General features: G+C 54.2%; 2 protein-coding genes and 1 long non-coding RNA gene across 7 annotated transcripts in view; 2 read left to right on the top strand and 1 right to left on the bottom strand.

The window, feature by feature from the left end:
• The first annotated feature begins 5921 nt into the window (after window positions 1-5921).
• Window positions 5922-12204, top strand: CHPF2 (chondroitin polymerizing factor 2). Of its 2 annotated transcripts, XM_041002154.1 has the most exons (4): window positions 5922-7460; window positions 8453-9017; window positions 9930-10112; window positions 10795-12204. In XM_041002154.1, the coding sequence occupies exons 1-4, from the start codon at window positions 7198-7200 to the stop codon at window positions 12100-12102; spliced, it is 2319 nt and encodes a 772-aa protein (XP_040858088.1). In that variant the 5' UTR covers window positions 5922-7197; the 3' UTR covers window positions 12103-12204. The 2 variants fall into 2 exon arrangements, with proteins under 2 accessions (XP_040858088.1, XP_040858089.1); XM_041002155.1 differs by lacking the exon at window positions 9930-10112.
• Window positions 12205-12456: 252 nt separating this feature from the next.
• The window catches only part of SMARCD3 (SWI/SNF related, matrix associated, actin dependent regulator of chromatin, subfamily d, member 3), a 31270-nt gene continuing 27284 nt past the window's right edge, over window positions 12457-16442 (bottom strand). For 3 of the 4 annotated variants that reach the window (XM_041002158.1, XM_041002157.1, XM_041002156.1), the window contains 9 exons: window positions 15873-15995; window positions 15649-15771; window positions 15342-15437; window positions 15088-15189; window positions 14507-14668; window positions 13614-13711; window positions 13322-13457; window positions 12908-13030; window positions 12478-12800 (listed from right to left, as the gene is read on the bottom strand). In XM_041002158.1, coding sequence (XP_040858092.1) covers window positions 12570-12800; window positions 12908-13030; window positions 13322-13457; window positions 13614-13711; window positions 14507-14668; window positions 15088-15189; window positions 15342-15437; window positions 15649-15771; window positions 15873-15995 — 1194 coding nt within the window. In that variant the 3' untranslated portion in view covers window positions 12478-12569. Of the gene's footprint in view, window positions 12801-12907; window positions 13031-13321; window positions 13458-13613; window positions 13712-14506; window positions 14669-15087; window positions 15190-15341; window positions 15438-15648; window positions 15772-15872; window positions 15996-16442 lie in introns of all 4 variants that reach the window. The other variant, XM_041002159.1, reaches the window with a different exon arrangement.
• On the top strand, window positions 12641-13440 carry LOC121170821. Its single transcript, XR_005886057.1, has 2 exons — window positions 12641-13036; window positions 13266-13440. It is a non-coding gene; the product is annotated as an uncharacterized LOC121170821 (long non-coding RNA).

Raw genomic sequence — 16442 nt, 5'->3', positions numbered from 1 at the left:
CAGGTTCATCTCAAGGGTTCGGAGCCTGGCACAGCAGTTAAGATCCTGTTTCACCTTGCGGTGGCGGGTGAGAGTCCTGGCTCCGCTTGTGATCCAGCTTCTTGCTAATGTGCAGGTGATGCGTGTGGAAGGCAGGGCTCCTGACATTTACCTGGCCCACCTGGCTGCTGTAGAGATTTGAGGGAACCAGCAGGTGGAAGATTTCTGTTTCTCTGTGCTTGGGAATAAAAGCTTTTTTTTTTTTTTTTTAAGTCGTAGTTTCACATACATAGCAAATCCTACGTTTGTAGCCTCAACTCCAAAGCAGACCTTCTGTGATTCTTGTTGCTGCTTCTCTGATCAGCGATGCCTCACCATCAGTAACACTGGAAGCCAGCAAAGGAACCTGGAATTCCCTCGGAACAGATCCTCTAAAAGTGATACTTCCAGCCCTTGATCCTGTCACTCGAAAAGAAAACAAAGGGGCTGGTGCTATGGTGTAGCTGGAAAAGCACCTGCTTACACTTTCAGCATCCCTTCTGGGCACTGGGTTGACTCCACTTCTCATGCAGCTGCCTAAGGCTGTGCCTGGCAAAGCAGCAAAAAAATAGTCCAAGTCCTTGGGCCTCTGCAGCCAGGTTGGGAGATCTGGAAGAAGCTCCAGTCTCCTGGCTTCAAACGGGCCCAGCTCCGGTCATTAAAGCCATTTGGGGAGTGAACCAGCAGACAAAAGATCTCTGTGTTTCTCACTCTCTCTCTGTGACTCTGCCTTTAAAATAAACAAATAAATCTTCACAAAGACAGGCTTGATTCTTTATAATGAAGTAGTTTTGCTCCCAAGGTCAGCCATTGTTCTGTATACCCTCCACCAATTAAGGGCCTAGCATTCATCAGGCTCCAAGATGAACACTGCAGTTACAATGGTGACAAGTCTTACTTTGACCTTTGGGAGCTTATAACGAAGAAGAAGCTTCCACAGAGGGAACAGAATATGACATTCAGGGGCTACCAGGAGCAGTGACTTGGCTGTGTTGCTGGGGTACCTAAGTGGGAAACTCCCTGTGGGTTAGATACAAATCACAAATCCAGGTCCTTGAGCCTCCCAGGAGCATTATCTACAAAATGCATCCCTGTTTTAGCTTCAATTAAATGTGTGCTACAGGCTGGTGAAATGTTATAGAGAACAATCACATTTATTCTGCTCTTTCCCTTATGCCATCACATTTCTTCCACAAACTTTGAGGTTGGTATCATGATCCATCTTATAGAAGGAACAGAAAACAACGTCTCTTGAGTTATGAATACCACAATACTGTGGTAAGAGACAGCACTGAGGGCCTGGCGTGATAGCACAGCAGTTAAAATCCTTGCCTTGAACGTGCCAGGATCCCATATGGGCATTGGTTCTAATTCCGGCAGCTCCACTTTCCATCCAGTTCCCTGCTTGTGGCCTGGGAAAACAGTCGAGAATGGTCCAAAGCCTAGGGCTCCTGCACCCGTGTGGGAGACCTGGAGGAGGCTCCTGGCTTTGGATCGGCTTAGCTCTGGCTGGTACAGCCACATGGGGAGTGAATCATCGGACGGAAGATCTTCCTCTCTGTATATCTTAACTTTCCAATAAAAATAAAATAAATCTTAAAAAAAAGAGAGACAGCAGTAAGATTTCAGGAGTTTCTGATTCCAGAGCTCCAGCTCTGCAAAATGGCTCAGGACGGCAAAGACCAAGAAGTCACTTAAAATTCACCTGTCTTGCAGCCGATCATGTCTATGATTTCCTATGAAAGAACAGTGGGCAGAGGCATCCTCAGCAAGGTGTGTGTAGCTTAGCACACTTGTTGCTACTTGAGAATTCTGTTGTTCCTACCCTCCCAGGTTTAGATCTCTTGAATGGGAAATAACTGTGGATGAAAAAATTAAAAAGAGAGGTATGCGTTTGGTTGAGTAGTTAAGAAACCATGCTGGATGCCCACATTTCATATCAAAGTGCGCAAGTTCAAGAACCTGACTCTACTTCTAATTCTAGCTTCCTACCAAAGCGTACTGGGAAGCAGCAGATGATGGCTCAAGTAGTTTGGTCCTCGTCACCCATGCGGAGGAACTGGATTGAGGTTCCAACTTCTTGTCTTTAACCTTGCCAACCTGGGTTGTACCAGGTATTTGGGAAGTGAGCCAGCAGATAAGCATAACCTCTGCCAGTCCTTCAAATGAAATAGGTGAAAAAACAAATGGAGAAAGAGGAATGAAGAAATGGAAGGGAGAAACAGAGGTGAGTAGAGAGAGAGAAGAAAAGGATTGGGTAAATTTGAAATAATTGCAGAAGATCAGTATTGGAAGCAAGAACATTTGGTTTAGTCTCTAAAATATGAAGAAACTGAGGTCTGGGAAAAGAAATGTTTCATTCAAAATCACTTACGAAAAAAATTTTTAAAGAATAAATAAATAAACAACAAAATCAACTAGAAACTTATGAACGAGGTGGAACACTGTCCTTTGGTATGATATCCAGCCTCATATGGACACTCTGAATTGAGATGTGCTGTAAGTATAAAAACTGGACTGGGAAAAATGTAAAATACCTCATCAATAATTTTTATATTGATTACATATTCAAATGATTGTTGTTTATTTGTGCGTGAGAGAGTGTTCCTGTTTTGTGGCTCACTTTGCCCAGTGCCTACAACAGCCAGAACTGGTTTAGAACCAAAGCCAGAAGTTGGGTCTGCAATCCAGGTGAATGGCAGGGTTCTAAGGACGCAGGCCATCACTGCTGCCTGCTAGTGCCTGTTCTGGCAGGAAGATGGAGTCAGGAGTTGGAACTGGAACTAGAATCCAGGTATTCTGTTGTGGGAAGTGGGGGTCTCAACCTCTAGGCCAATTGCCTGCTTCTGGACATTTCAAACAGTATAATAAAATACTAAAATGAATCTCACCTGGAACATGTTCTTACCAGCAGGAGCCGTGACCCCCAGTAGGGGTTTCCCAAGTTTCCCCACTTGGCCCACTTCCTGACTCAGATCTCACATGCTCCAGCAGCTGCTAGGCCCTTGCCCAGCATAGTCTACCACTCCATCTTGGCCTTTGTATGAGCTGGAGGATGTTTCAGCCTGCCTCACACCCTGTTTTAGGATGCATGTGCGGATGCTACTGCCTTGACCTGCCCATGCTGGTTTCAGCCGCAGCACCCATGAGTGTTGGCAGGTTCCATGATCACTCCTAGCTCAGCCCATCACCACCCCAACTATTAGGTTAACCAGTGGGATTTGTATTTCCACTGGGTTGGGCCCACTTATCTTTCGCAGAATCTACCCCCAGACCTGGTTCTCTTGTGTGCTGATTAGTGTCATGACCCTGCCTAATGTGATCTATCCCCTGTTCTGACAGTCAGGTACTGAGATCTAACCCTGCCAGACAGGCCCCCAGCCATAGCTTTCATGTGGGCTGGCATGTGGCAATCAGTGATGTTCTGTGCTCACAGCCCATCTCAGGACTTCCATGTTGTTTACTGTCCTGCAATGATGGCCTTAGTACATAGAGCCTATAATAACATGTGTAGACTACTGTCCTGACAAGATAGCTGAAGTTTATTAATGGCATCAGACTTTTATAGACTGAGGCTCACATAGGATAAGGAAGGAGGTATTGAGGAGCTTATGTAGTTCCCATAAAACTTTCTAAGGAAGGTGGGTCTCAGGACAGGGCGTCTCATGCCTGGATCTCAGACGACAGCCACCATGTGCACGTGGTGAGCTGTCCCTGGGCCTGCCTGGGCTGGGGGGGGCTGCTCCCTTCAGGGTGAGTACACTGAGGGGGGAGGTCTCCATGACTGGGCAGGTCCGGGGCCCACCCACTGCCCTCATTGGGCAGTGAATGGGATTGGGGAGGGGCACAACCTTAAAAAAAAAAACTTTCTAAGGAACCCGTCAATTGTTTCTACACCCTTGTTTGAAACTATCTTTTTGTTTTGTATATCCAATCAAGTGTCCTCATTCAAGTGATATTCAATCAGATGTTCTCATACAAATGATATCCTATCAATTGTTATCCTACGTTTGCTATCCTTCTACAAAACACAGTGTCCTTCTACACCATGTGATCTGGTGAGTCAGTCTGACACAAACAGATCTTACGGACTCTCCCCTCCAAACCACCAGGTCTCAGACATCATGCTTGCCTTCAAGTTCAGTGACCTTGTCGCTGTGAGCCACACAGGATTCATTCCTCACCTACATGCATATTGGCCTTATCCACAGATATCCCTAGGCAGCAATTATATAGCCCCAAAACACTAGAGCTCGCCGCTGTGCGGTCAGCACACCAAGTAGAATCAGACTCTGCCTGCTGGCCACCCAAAGCCCAGGACTTGCTCACTGTGTGGCAGCAGTGCCTATGGCCAGAGTGTCAAACATTGAGTCTGACCTGGCTCAGGTACCCCCATCAGCTGCCACGCTACTGAGGGCTCCCTTCACCCAAGCCTCATGGCCGAACACCCTCTAGGCTCCTCCTGTCACAAGGTGGTGGCGGCAGGGCGGAGCTGAGGACCTAATCCAGATTTATTTATTTTTATTGGAAAGACAGATTTATAAAGAGGAGAAAGATCTTCCATGTGCTGGTTCACTCTCCAAGTGGCTGCAATGGCTATAGAGCTGAGCCGATCTGAAGCCAGGAAATGAGCTTCTTCTGGGTCTCCCACGCCGGTACAGGATTCCAAGGCTCTGGGCCATCCTCAATTGCTTTCCCAGACCACCAGCAGGAAGCTGGATGGGAAGTGGAGCATCTGGGACACAAACCAGCGCCCTAATAGGATCCTGGTGCCCCAGTCGAGCTATCGTGATGGGCCCTGAACTTCATAGATGATATAACCTAATCACACACATAATTTCAGAAGCTTATAGTATGTTAACCACAACACAAAGAAGAAATGAAAGAAACTATAATAAAAATAATGCTTCCTCAGCATGCCAGAATACACTGAAGCTTGCACCTGTATGTGAAACCACTTCAAAGATGACATTACGGATACACACTGAATGCAAGGAGTGCCATCACTATCATTGATATATTCGCTAAAACAGTGAATGACTCAGAAAATTGCCATACAGAACCACGTGCAATCTTGGGTCAGACAACTATAGTGCTTTTCCGCCCATGTGTTTGTTCTATTGGACACCTGAGGGTTGTGTAGCACTGGGGCAGACAATTTTCATGTGTGGTACTGTCTTGCAGTGTGTGAGATCTTAGGATCCACATACTCTCCACATTTTCCGCTGATTTGACAAATTGTTCCAGAGTGCTGGCTCCATCTTGGGAGACCCCTGTGGACGCCTGAGGTCCAGTCTACCTGTGGCTGTTCTCCCGTCAGCAGGTCCTACCTGTCATGGTCTAGCAAAGTTTTTCTCTGTGCCAGTCTCTGCCCTCAATGCCTTCAGATGCTCTTTTCCTGGCCTGAATGATTCTCGCTAATATTTTCCTTCCTAGCATGCCTTAAATTCCCAATCTGATTTAATTCTGCTTGTTTAATTTCTCTGTTGACTTCTGCATCTCTCAGCTCTCAGAAGTGAGGGGCCATCTCCGTCTAGTCTTTCACTTGCTCACCCAGTATTCATTAGGCACTTAGCAGGTAAACGCGTGTTTCTTAATCAACTGAATGCCTGCTGGGCTGGCAAAGCCGACTGGGAGAAGTGCAGAGTATCCCCTTCCCCCCATCATCCCCGGGGCGATGGAGTGAGCTGAAAGGGCGTGTAGGTCCTGTAGGATGCGCGCTGGCGATCTCCGGGAGGCTGGTGGCCCGGACTCAGGTTGTCCACGTTGTCCTGCAAGGTGAATGTGCAGGGAGGGACCATAGAGAGCATGCGCGAGCAGAGCGAGCGGCCGGATGCGGTCACCATAGAGACCAAGTGACTGACAAGGGCGGAAGAGGAAGCAGCGGGGCAGGGGCTGTGAGGTGGCAGCGACTGCAGCGACGGAGCCGGCGCTTCCTTGGGCATTGGGGTCTGTTCCCCCTTCTCCCGTCCCTGACCCGTCCAGGCGCTTACAGGCGCCGTCCCCTAGTACCCGAGCTGCCCCTCTCGGGGTCTCCGCTGCCCTGCGTCCGGCCTAGTAGGTTCCCAGTCTTGCTCCCCGTGGGCGTTTGGGCGTCCCTCCCCGCCCCGCACCTCTGCCTCGGTGCGGCACTGGTGCCGTCTCTGCCCTTCCCTATTTCAGCCACCACCTCCGTGCTGCCTGTCCCGACCCCAGTCGGGAGACGCCAAGCTGCCCCCTCCGCCCCCTTCCTTTGCAGCCCCGCGGCATAGCCCATTTATTTCTGTTTGGACATCACAAACAGCCGCAAAAGTTCTAGGGCCTTCCTCCTAGGGTCAGCCTGGGCTTCTGATCGCTGAAGGATAGCGCAGGACAGGCCGAGCCTTACGCACTTGTTCTGTGGAATTCCTGCGCCATCCCTTGTGGCCGCGTGTGCTTTGCGGGTGGGTTTGCTTGGTTCTGGGGACCCGGGGGGGAGGGGAGCCCAGACCCCAGGTCGCTGGCTCGCGCACACCGGACTGTCATTTGCCTGTCGTCCCTCACTGCCCCCACCAAGGTGGGCTGCGCAGCCGCTCAGCGGATGTCTTGCAAAATGGCTGCATCAGCCATAGCTGCTCTGAGAAGCCATCGCCGCTGAGTCACCGTCTCTGTCACCCCCACCCCCCACCTGTGGGTGGGCAGAGCTGTATGCATCGTGCCAGCGGCTCCTCACTGCTGCTGGCTGGCACCATGCTGTCCTCCTGACCATCCTGAGAGCCGAGCGCAGTGAGTGGGTGGCTGGACCAGGGGCTTCCTTCAACTGAGGCCCAGGCAGGCAGGCTCCTCTGGACAGGAGCTATTCTTTCGGTGGATCATATGCTTTTCCCTAAACCCTTGTCTATCCTCCGGTCATAGACCCAATCTCCGGTTGTGTGCAGTTCTTCTTGCACTGGATTCAGCAGCACCCAGTCTTGCTTCCTCCCTTCTCTGGCCGTGTGGGTGACGTCACTGTCGTATTTATTGCTGTTGGGGCTAAGGGTCTTGCGGAGACCGGGAGCTCCATCTCCCTGGCATGCTGGGCCCAGCTGGCTCTGGTGTGGCCCTCAGGAACCCCAGGTTCCCTGGGTAAAACTGCATGCTGTCTGTTGACCTAGTATCCATCTGCCTGCTCTTCCTTGAGGCTCTGCCCCCCAGGGCACCCGAAGGGCAGGTCCCCCCACCATGCGGCTGAGCTCGTTGCTGGCTCTGCTGCGTCCAGCCCTGCCCCTTATCCTGGGGCTCTCCTTGGGCTGCAGCCTGAGCCTCTTGCGCGTCTCCTGGATCCAGGGTGAGGGAGAGGATCCCTGTTTAGAGGCTGTGGGGGAGCCAGCGGGGCCACAGAATCGAGACTCAAGGACTTGGCTGGACCAAAACGATGAGGACTTCAAACCCCGCATTATCCCCTACTCCAGGGATCCCAGCAAACCCTACAAGAAGGTGCTCAGGTAAGAAGCTGGCTGCCAGGGGCCGTCGGCTCAGGGCTGCTATAAGGCTTTGCTCTGTCTTTCCGTGTCAGTATTAGTTTCCTTGGAGTAGCTCTTTGTCTTGTTTTCCATCATGCTTCCTGTTTTGTCTCTCCTCAGGTCTAAAGAAAACTAATCCATTGTTGCTAAATGAATATTTAGGGTATTTTAAAAAATGTATTTATTTGGGCCCAGTGTGATTGCTAAATGGTTGAATCCTCACCTTGCAAGTACCAGGATCCTCTATAGTTGCTGGTGTGTCCCAGCTGCTCCACTTCCCATGTAGCTCCTTGCCTCGGCCTGGGAAAGCAGTAGAGGATGACCCAAAACCTTGGAACTCTGCACCCACGTGGGAGACCTGGAAGAAGCTCCTGGCTGCTGGTTTTGGATCAGCTCAGCTCCAGCTGTTGTGGCCATTTGAGTAGTGAACCAGCGAATGTCTCTCCTTCTCTCCATAAAATCTGATCTGCCTTTCTAATAAAAATAAATAAATATTTAAAAACAAAAACAACAACAGTAACAAAAAATAGAGCTGATTCAGGCCAAAATCAGACCAGAATTCCATCCAGGTTTTCCATGTGGATGACAGGGGCCCAAGTACTTGGACCATCTTCTGCTGCTTTCCCAGTGCCTTAGCAGGAAGCAGCCAGGCCGTGAACCAGCGTTCTGAAGTAAGATGTTGGCATCACAAGCAGGGGCTTAGCCTGCTGCATCACAGCACCCACCCCATGTCTAGTTTATAACAGGGTAGGAAGCTGCAGAGTGCCCACACAGCCAGCGCCTAGGAGGCCTCCTCCTCCTCAGATCTGTTCCAGGGTCAGCCTCTCAGTGGATACTTACTACAGGGGCTAATGAATACAGATGAGGAAGAGGGTGTCTTCTGTTTTCTCAAGCCCCAACTCCCCAATTCCCGGAGGGCTGTGTGAGCCGGGTCTACTGGGATCCTAACTGCCCACACACTCATCTCTCCACAGGACTCGGTACATCCAGACCGAGCTGGGCTCTCGAGAGCGGTTGCTGGTGGCTGTCCTCACTTCCCGGGCCACACTGTCCACGCTGGCTGTAGCTGTGAACCGCACAGTGGCTCACCACTTCCCTCGGTTACTCTACTTCACTGGACAGCGAGGGGCCCGGGCTCCACCTGGAATGCAGGTCGTCTCTCATGGGGACGAGCGGCCAGCCTGGCTCATGTCAGAGACCCTGCGCCACCTTCACACACACTTTGGGGCCGACTACGATTGGTTCTTCATCATGCAGGATGACACGTATGTGCAGGCACCCCGCCTGGCAGCCCTGGCCGGCCACCTCAGCATCAATCAAGACCTGTACTTGGGCCGGGCCGAGGAGTTCATTGGTGCAGGAGAGCAGGCCCGGTACTGCCATGGGGGTTTCGGTTACCTGCTGTCCCGGAGCCTGCTGCTGCGCTTGCGGCCACATCTGGATGGCTGTCGGGGGGACATCCTCAGTGCTCGCCCGGACGAGTGGCTCGGCCGCTGTCTCATCGACTCGCTGGGTGTCGGCTGTGTCTCGCAGCACCAGGTGACAGCTCTTTTAAGTCAGTCCCTTCCAGTCTAGCCTTCCAGTCCCTGCCAAGTCAGTGGTGACTGAGTGATTAGTCCCTAGGCTGGAAGCCAGTGGCTGTCATGTTGCCCTACCTAGCCACTATGCCATAACCTGGGAACACCTGCTCAACTCCCATGACTTGTAAGATTTATTTATTTGAAAGGCAGAGTTACAGAGAGAGGTCTTCTATCTGTGGGTTCACTCCTCAAATAGCTGCAATAGTCAGGGCCAGGCCAGGCTGAAGCCAGGAGCCAAGTGCTTCATCCGGGTGTCCCATGTGGGTATAGGGACCCAAGCACTTGGGCCATCTTCCACTGCTTTTACAAGTGTGTTAGTAAGGAGCTGGATCAGAAACAGAGCAGCCAGAATGTGAGTCAGTATTCATAAATGGGATGCCGGTGCTGTAGGTGGCAGGGTCATCCGCTACACCACAATGCTGGCCCCAACCTTGGTGATCCTAAAGCCCTGGGGAGCCCCTGAGCAAGTCAGAAAGTTGTCCCTTCTTAGCAGTTCTCCCTCCATTCCATGATTCCCTCCCCTTCCTCATTCACACCAGTCACGGACACTCCCCAGGGTATAAGGTGAAACCACTCCTGCCCACAGGCCACCCTGTTTGCTGTCCTGGGGAAGGGCAGACCCGTCAGAGTGCTGGTAGAGAGGTGTGTCTGGCTCGTGCCATCCTCTGGTGGGTTAGGCTACCCTCAGTTGCCTACTTGTTTCTGCCTTTCTAAGATGTAGGCAGTGAGAGCAAGAACTGGGGTCAAGTGAGATGCCAACAGCATCTCCTCTTCTCATTCTTCATTCTAAACCCCCGGCAGCAGGTGTGGGTGTGGAGGGCAGGGAAGGCCAAGTCTGAGTGTGGCACTGACTGCTGATTGCTCCCTCCAGGGACAGCAGTATCACTCATTCGAACTGGCCAAAAACAGGGACCCCGAGAAGGAGGGGAGTCCAGCCTTCCTGAGCGCCTTCGCTGTGCACCCCGTTTCCGACGGGACCCTCATGTACCGGCTCCACAAACGCTTCAGTGCCTTGGAGTTGGAGCGGGCCTACAGTGAAATCGAACAACTGCAGGTAAGTGAAAGAGAAAGTGGGTTTCCAGGGACCAGGGTCCCAGGGTCTGAGGGAACCCGAGATGTCCATGTATAGAGTGAGTGGCAAGCAGGGTGGGGGCGGCTGCGCTGGCCTCCTCTGACGGCAGGGAAAGGACAGGCTGGCCTTCCCTCATCCAACATCGTGGCAGGGATGAGGCCAAGCTCTGAGACTGCAGAAGTTGGTCGGTTTTTTGCCCCTGTCTAGTCAGGAGGCACATACCCAGAAGTCCATTTACTTCTAGGCCTGTGCTACACAAGCCCACGGGTGGAGAGTAAGGGATGACATAGCTGGATGTGGAGGCCGTCAGAGGTTTGAGTGTGACTGCAAAGCGAGGTCTGTGAGGGATTCACGTGAAGAGAAATGACTCCCCTGGGCTGGGGAGGAGAGGTTGTGGAGCTGTGTGCCTCAGGATACTGGGACCTGTGCAGAAGTGCACTTGTCTGTCTCTTCCACCTGCCAGCAGTTGTCTAAGGTGGCTTGGACTCATACTCCTGCATTGTTTTATGAGCAATGCTAGGCACGTGGCTAGACACAGACCCTTCCGCTCGCTGCTGAGGGAGTGAGGGCAGAGCTTAGCCATCCATACCCGAGAGCCAGGACCCCTGGGGCTGAGGCCAGTCCCGGAGGGGCACTAACAGGAGGCCTGCTGCTTTCCACGCAGGCTCAGATCCGGAACCTGACAGCACTGACGCCCGAGGGAGAGGCAGGCCTCAGCTGGCCTGTTGGGCTCCCCGCCCCCTTTGTACCTCACTCCCGCTTCGAGGTACTGGGCTGGGACTACTTCACGGAGCAGCACTCCTTCTCCTGTGTAGACGGGGCTCCCAAGTGCCCGCTGCAGGGTGCTAGCGGGGCAGACGTGGGTGATGCTGTGGACACCGCCCTGGAACAGCTCAACCGGCGCTATCAGCCCCGCCTGCGCTTCCACAAGCAGCGGCTGCTCAATGGCTACCGGCGCTTTGATCCTGCACGCGGCATGGAGTACACCCTGGACTTGCTGTTGGAAGCTGTGACTCAGCGTGGGCATCGACGGGCCCTGGCCCGCAGGGTCAGTCTGCTGCGGCCGCTGAGCCGGGTGGAGATCCTGCCCATGCCCTATGTCACAGAGGCCACCCGGGTGCAGCTGGTGCTGCCTCTCCTGGTGGCCGAAGCCGCTGCAGCCCCAGCCTTCCTGGAAGCCTTCGCAGCCAATGTCCTGGAGCCACGGGAGCACGCACTGCTCACACTGCTGCTGGTCTACGGGCCCCGGGAAGGTGGCCGCGGGGCCCCGGACCCATTCCTGGGGGTGAAAGCCACTGCGGCGGAGTTGGAGCGAAGGTTTCCTGGGACGAGGCTGGCCTGGCTTGCTGTGCGAGCAGAGGCGCCCTCCCAGGTCCGCCTCATGGATGTGGTCTCCAAGAAGCACCCCGTGGACACTCTCTTCTTCCTCACCACCGTGTGGACGAGGCCTGGACCAGAAGTCCTGAACCGCTGCCGCATGAACGCCATCTCTGGCTGGCAGGCCTTCTTCCCAGTCCACTTCCAGGAGTTCAACCCTGCCCTGTCCCCACAGAGGTCCCCCCCAGGACCCCCAGGGGCTGGCCCTGATCCCCCATCCCCACCTGGTGCGGACCCTTCACGGGGGGCTCCCGTTGGGGGCAGGTTTGACCGGCAAGCATCTGCGGAGGGCTGCTTCTACAACGCTGACTACCTGGCTGCCCGCGCCCGGCTGGCCGGCGAGCTGGCAGGCCAGGAAGAGGAGGAAGCCCTGGAGGGGCTGGAGGTGATGGATGTGTTCCTCCGGTTCTCAGGGCTCCACCTCTTCCGGGCCGTAGAGCCAGGGCTGGTGCAGAAGTTCTCCGTGCGGGACTGCAGCCCTCGGCTCAGCGAGGAGCTCTACCACCGCTGTCGCCTCAGCAACCTGGAAGGGCTGGGGGGCCGTGCCCAGCTGGCCATGGCTCTGTTTGAGCAGGAACAGGCCAACAGCACATAGAGCCTTGGACTGGCACGGGATGAGCCAGCCAGTGCACAGACGGAGGGTTCATCACTGTATTTTTTAAAATAAGAGAATGTTATTAAAAGTGTCTTCTACCAAGCTGTTTTTAGGTCTAGGAACAATGGGGAAAGAACTATCTGGTGCGGGGCCATGGGGAGTTCCAGTCTCTTCCTCCTCCCTCCTTGTCTTTCCCTGTTTCCAATGACCACACGCAGCTGCTGTCAGGTGAATGACATTTAATCCAGTCCCTCCCACCCCCCATTCCCCCACGAGGCGGCTGAGGAGTGGCACCCAGGGCCAGGCGCCAGGGGAACGGGTGACCGGCAGTTCTGCAGTGGTGCTTCCTGTGAACTCCTAGGTGTTGCGCACGACCAGCGACTGCTCCAGCTCCTGCCTGCGCTGCTGGATCTTTAGGGAAGTGCAGGAGCAGGGTTATGGCGTCCCCTCCCCTCCTGGGTGAGTGGTCACCCCGATACCCCCTTCCTCCCAAACAGGGCGGCCATCGCATGGAGAGGTTGGGGTGGTGAGGTGTCACCCCTGGGGGAGCAGTAGGGAGCATAGGAGACGCCTGTGGCAGCAGGGCCCCTGTGTACCTTGCAGTAAAAGTAGCGGCTGACAGCTTCTTGGGACCAGGGCTGGTGATAGAATTCGGCCCGGCGCTCCTCCTCGGGGTTCCCAGCAACATCAGTCATCACCTGGGTAGGGGGAGCGTGGGGTCAGCCGTGCCACCCTGGGGGCTGTTGTCACTGTCTGCTGATGTGCTTATCTTCCACTGCAGTCCTCCCTGGGTCTCCCTCCTCACCTTGAGGTCCCGGCTCTGGGAGCGCAACAGGTCCTGGACGTAGCCTTTGGGGTCTCTGGAGAAGCTTAGCATGAAGTCCCTCTGGATCTTGAGCTGGTTTATGGACTCGATCGTCTCATGGATCTACAGGTAGAAAGACAAGATGCTTTCCACCTGGCTCTGGTGACACGGGAGAGGAGGGCTGTGGCGTGGAGGGAGGGAGAGGTGGCTTATTTTCTGGCCCCAGGGAAGGAGGAGGTGGTGGAGTGAAGCTTGGGATGGGGGAGTTGCCATCCAAGCAGCCTGGAACGGCCGTGTGTCCCCTTATTCTCTTAGGTAGGGAGACCCAAAAGAGACCCCCGCTCTGATCTGTTCCCAGCTTGCTCTGGCTTCTGCGGTCTCCTGGCCTGCACCAGCTCTGGCCTTGGGCCCCACCTTACTGTCCAGGGCGCTGATCTCCTGCTGGTTGGCCGTGGACAGGAGGAAGCTGCTCATCTGCCCCTTCAGTGGCTCCTCCACCTCCACGTCAATGTCGTAGCATGCCGTCTTCTTCTGGTCTGACGGGTCCACACTGCCAGGGAAGTCATGGCCCTTGGTGTCCCTGAACCCACGCAGGTGCCAAGGGACTGGGATGGGCACGGGGCGGGAGTGGCAGGGGTCGGGGGGAGAGAGAAGAGGTGGGAAGGAACCAATTTCTGGGCTGAGGAGCAAGTTGGAGCCGCCTCACCTGATGACATGATTGATGACAATCGGGTCAGGGGGCAGCAGCAGGGCTGTGAGGCGCTGGGGAATCTCAGAAAACTTCAGTCGGGGACAATCAAAAATCTGCAGTGGGGGTGAGAGAGATCACTGCTGGGCTCAAAGAGATGGGAATTAGGTCTGAGAGCCTTCCCTTGTGGGGAGGGACCAGGTGAGGCATACTGGTGGCAATCATCACCAGCATGGCAGGGTCTGTGCTGGGGCTTGGGGCTGCCCGCCTGGGACGCAGTGTTGCTTGCACCGCTTACTATGCAACCTGAAGTAAGTTACTCAACACAGCGTCCTCATCGATGGAATGGGAATACCAGGGCTCCCTGTCTCCCCGGGCTGTCATGGGAATTCTGAGAACGAACACCCATAAAGGAAACAAAGCCGCCTGGCACGGGGTGAGTGTTTAATAAATGCCCACTGCTGCTCATATGCCTCCGTCCATCTGCTGCGTTTATTTTAAAAGGCACCAATCAATAAAAGCTCACCGGTCACATTTTGATAGTTATTTGATTGTCCTAACTGCCCAAAAGATTGGGGAGGGGCAGGAATCATTGTCCAACTTCAAGGATAAGGAACAAGGCTCCCAATAGCTAAGCTACATACACAGGATCGATTCCCAGGACCTGATCTTGGGATCCTAACTCCGTCTTCCAGAAAGCTTGTAGGATTCCAGGTCCTCCTACCCAGAGGAGACTAAACTGGAGCAGCTGCAGAGCAGAGCTAATCCATGGGAGAAGCTGGGCTAGAACCCTGCGTTCTTGGCTGCAAGACCACGAGTGAGGACCCTGCATTGAGCAGGGTGGGCTGGGCTTTACTTAGGAGAGGGACTCCCCTCCTGCCCAGATCCTCGGGGTTCAGGAGGGAGGTTACCTGCTGGAAATACTTGTCCCCGTTGATGTACTCCTTGTCATGGGAATCCTGCAGTCTGTTTGTTTTCACGTACTGCCATAGGGCCTGGACAATGGCCGAGCGACTCTGTGTGTGCAGCCCCAGCAGCCGGGCCAGGCGAGGGTCCAGTTTGAACTGGGGAGGCTGGGAAAGGGTCACAATGAAAAGCAGATTTACAAAAGGGAGGCAGCAGGACTGGCATGGAGGCATGATGGCTAAAGTCCATGGGCTCCTGCACTTATGCAGGGAGACCCAAAAGAAGTGCCCAGGTCCCAGCTTTGGACTGGCCCATCTCTGGCCATTGTGGCCATTTGGTAGTGAACTAGTGGACGGATGGAAGGTTTTCCTGTCTTTCTCTTTTCTCTCTCTCCTTTCTCTAAAACTGACTTGCAAGTAAAAATAAATAAATCTTATTTAAAAACAAACAGAAAATGTTGTGGAAAGGACAGGAAGAGCTCAGAGCCAGGCAGTTTGGGACCGCAGGGAGGGAGCAAGGTGCTTGGGGTCTCCGAGGAGGGCTTTGGGAGGGGGGTGGCGGCTGCAGGGTGGGCACAGGCACTGACCTGGTAGTCCAGCATGAGGAGCAGCGTGCAGCGCACACTCAGGTCTCCTGGCCTCTTCACCTGGAACCCATCTGTCTCCTGGGTTGTAGGTGTCCGATGCCACTATCCAAGGGGGGAAGGAGCTGGGTCACGTGCAGGCCTGCCTGCATCAGTGGGGTCTAGGGTGTTCCCTGCCCCAGATCTGTGCAAGTTCTTCAGGCACTGGGGCCCTTGGGAGGGTGGAAGCACCAAGACAGAAGGGAGTTCTGTCTTACCTCAACAAGATGGTTGTCAGGGCCATAAAGGTCCTTGTCCAACTCAATGACCAAACTCTTGAAGAAGGAAGAGAACTTCCGCTTCTGTTTGCTGGGCTGTGGGAGAGGAACAGGGCCGGTGGGGATGGAGAGTGCCTGAGCCAGTAGTGAGCACACAGCATAGCGAGGGGCACCCAGGATGTCTCTCTAAGCCTGACTGTCCACTGCAGCCATGGCTGAACTCCCTGACCCTCTGTGCCAACATCTGTGGGAGTTCTCAGTCCGTACCCACCCCAAGACACCTGGAGAGACCTGGGCCAGGACGTACATCATCCAGGAGCTTCCCCTCTACCCGCAGCTCCCAGGAGGCGATGCTGCCATCGGAGTCTTCTGCATCAGGCTTGGCGGGGTTGAAAGTGTTGGAGATGTAGAGACGCAGCTTCCGCTTTTGCTGTAGATACAGAGTGTAGTACAGAGCAGAGGCTCCATACCCCAAAGCCGCCCCTCCTGGCCCAGCACTGACAGCCCTCTCCTACCCCCACACTAAGGCACCTTCATGGGCCGCTTCAGAGCCTCCTGGATGTCCACCCGCTTCCGCATGATGGTCTGATCCAGTTTCCTCTCAAACGCTAGCAGGTCCATGTAAGCCTGGGACTCGGGGACCAACTCCCGGATCTGGAAGGAGGAGAGAGGGAGCAAAACAGGGATCAGGCCTGGGACTTGGGGACCAGCTCTCAGATCTGGAAGGAGCGGGGAGCAAGACAGGGATCACGGGTTCAGCTAATCCTGTACCGTAGAACCTGGCCTATGTGGTATGACTCCAGGGTACCAAAGGGAAACAGTCGGGAGTTGGCTGGCTGCAGGGCATGGAATTTCGACAGTGCAAATAGGACCTGTCCCCAAGGTTCCAGTCTACTATGAAGCAGGGGCCCTTTATGAGTGGGATTAAAAAAAGAAAGTTCTTGCCCTCTCGGGTGTCATCACGGGGAGGAGGGGAGCCAGGCAACTACAGAGCTCAGTGAATGCCAGCACTTTACCTTCTCAGCTCATCTTTTTGCTGGGCATTCAGCTTCCCCAGGCTCGCTGCAAAAACTCCTGGAGCCTTTGGGTCTCTGAGACAAC

The sequence above is a fragment of the Ochotona curzoniae genome, unplaced genomic scaffold, assembly GCF_017591425.1.
Source record: "Ochotona curzoniae isolate NIBS_2020 unplaced genomic scaffold, NIBS_Ocur_1.0 scaffold_2476, whole genome shotgun sequence".
Lineage (NCBI taxonomy): Eukaryota > Metazoa > Chordata > Mammalia > Lagomorpha > Ochotonidae > Ochotona > Ochotona curzoniae.
The sequence above is the reverse complement of the archived record's forward strand: the minus strand, read 5'-3'. Positions and strand labels throughout refer to the sequence as shown.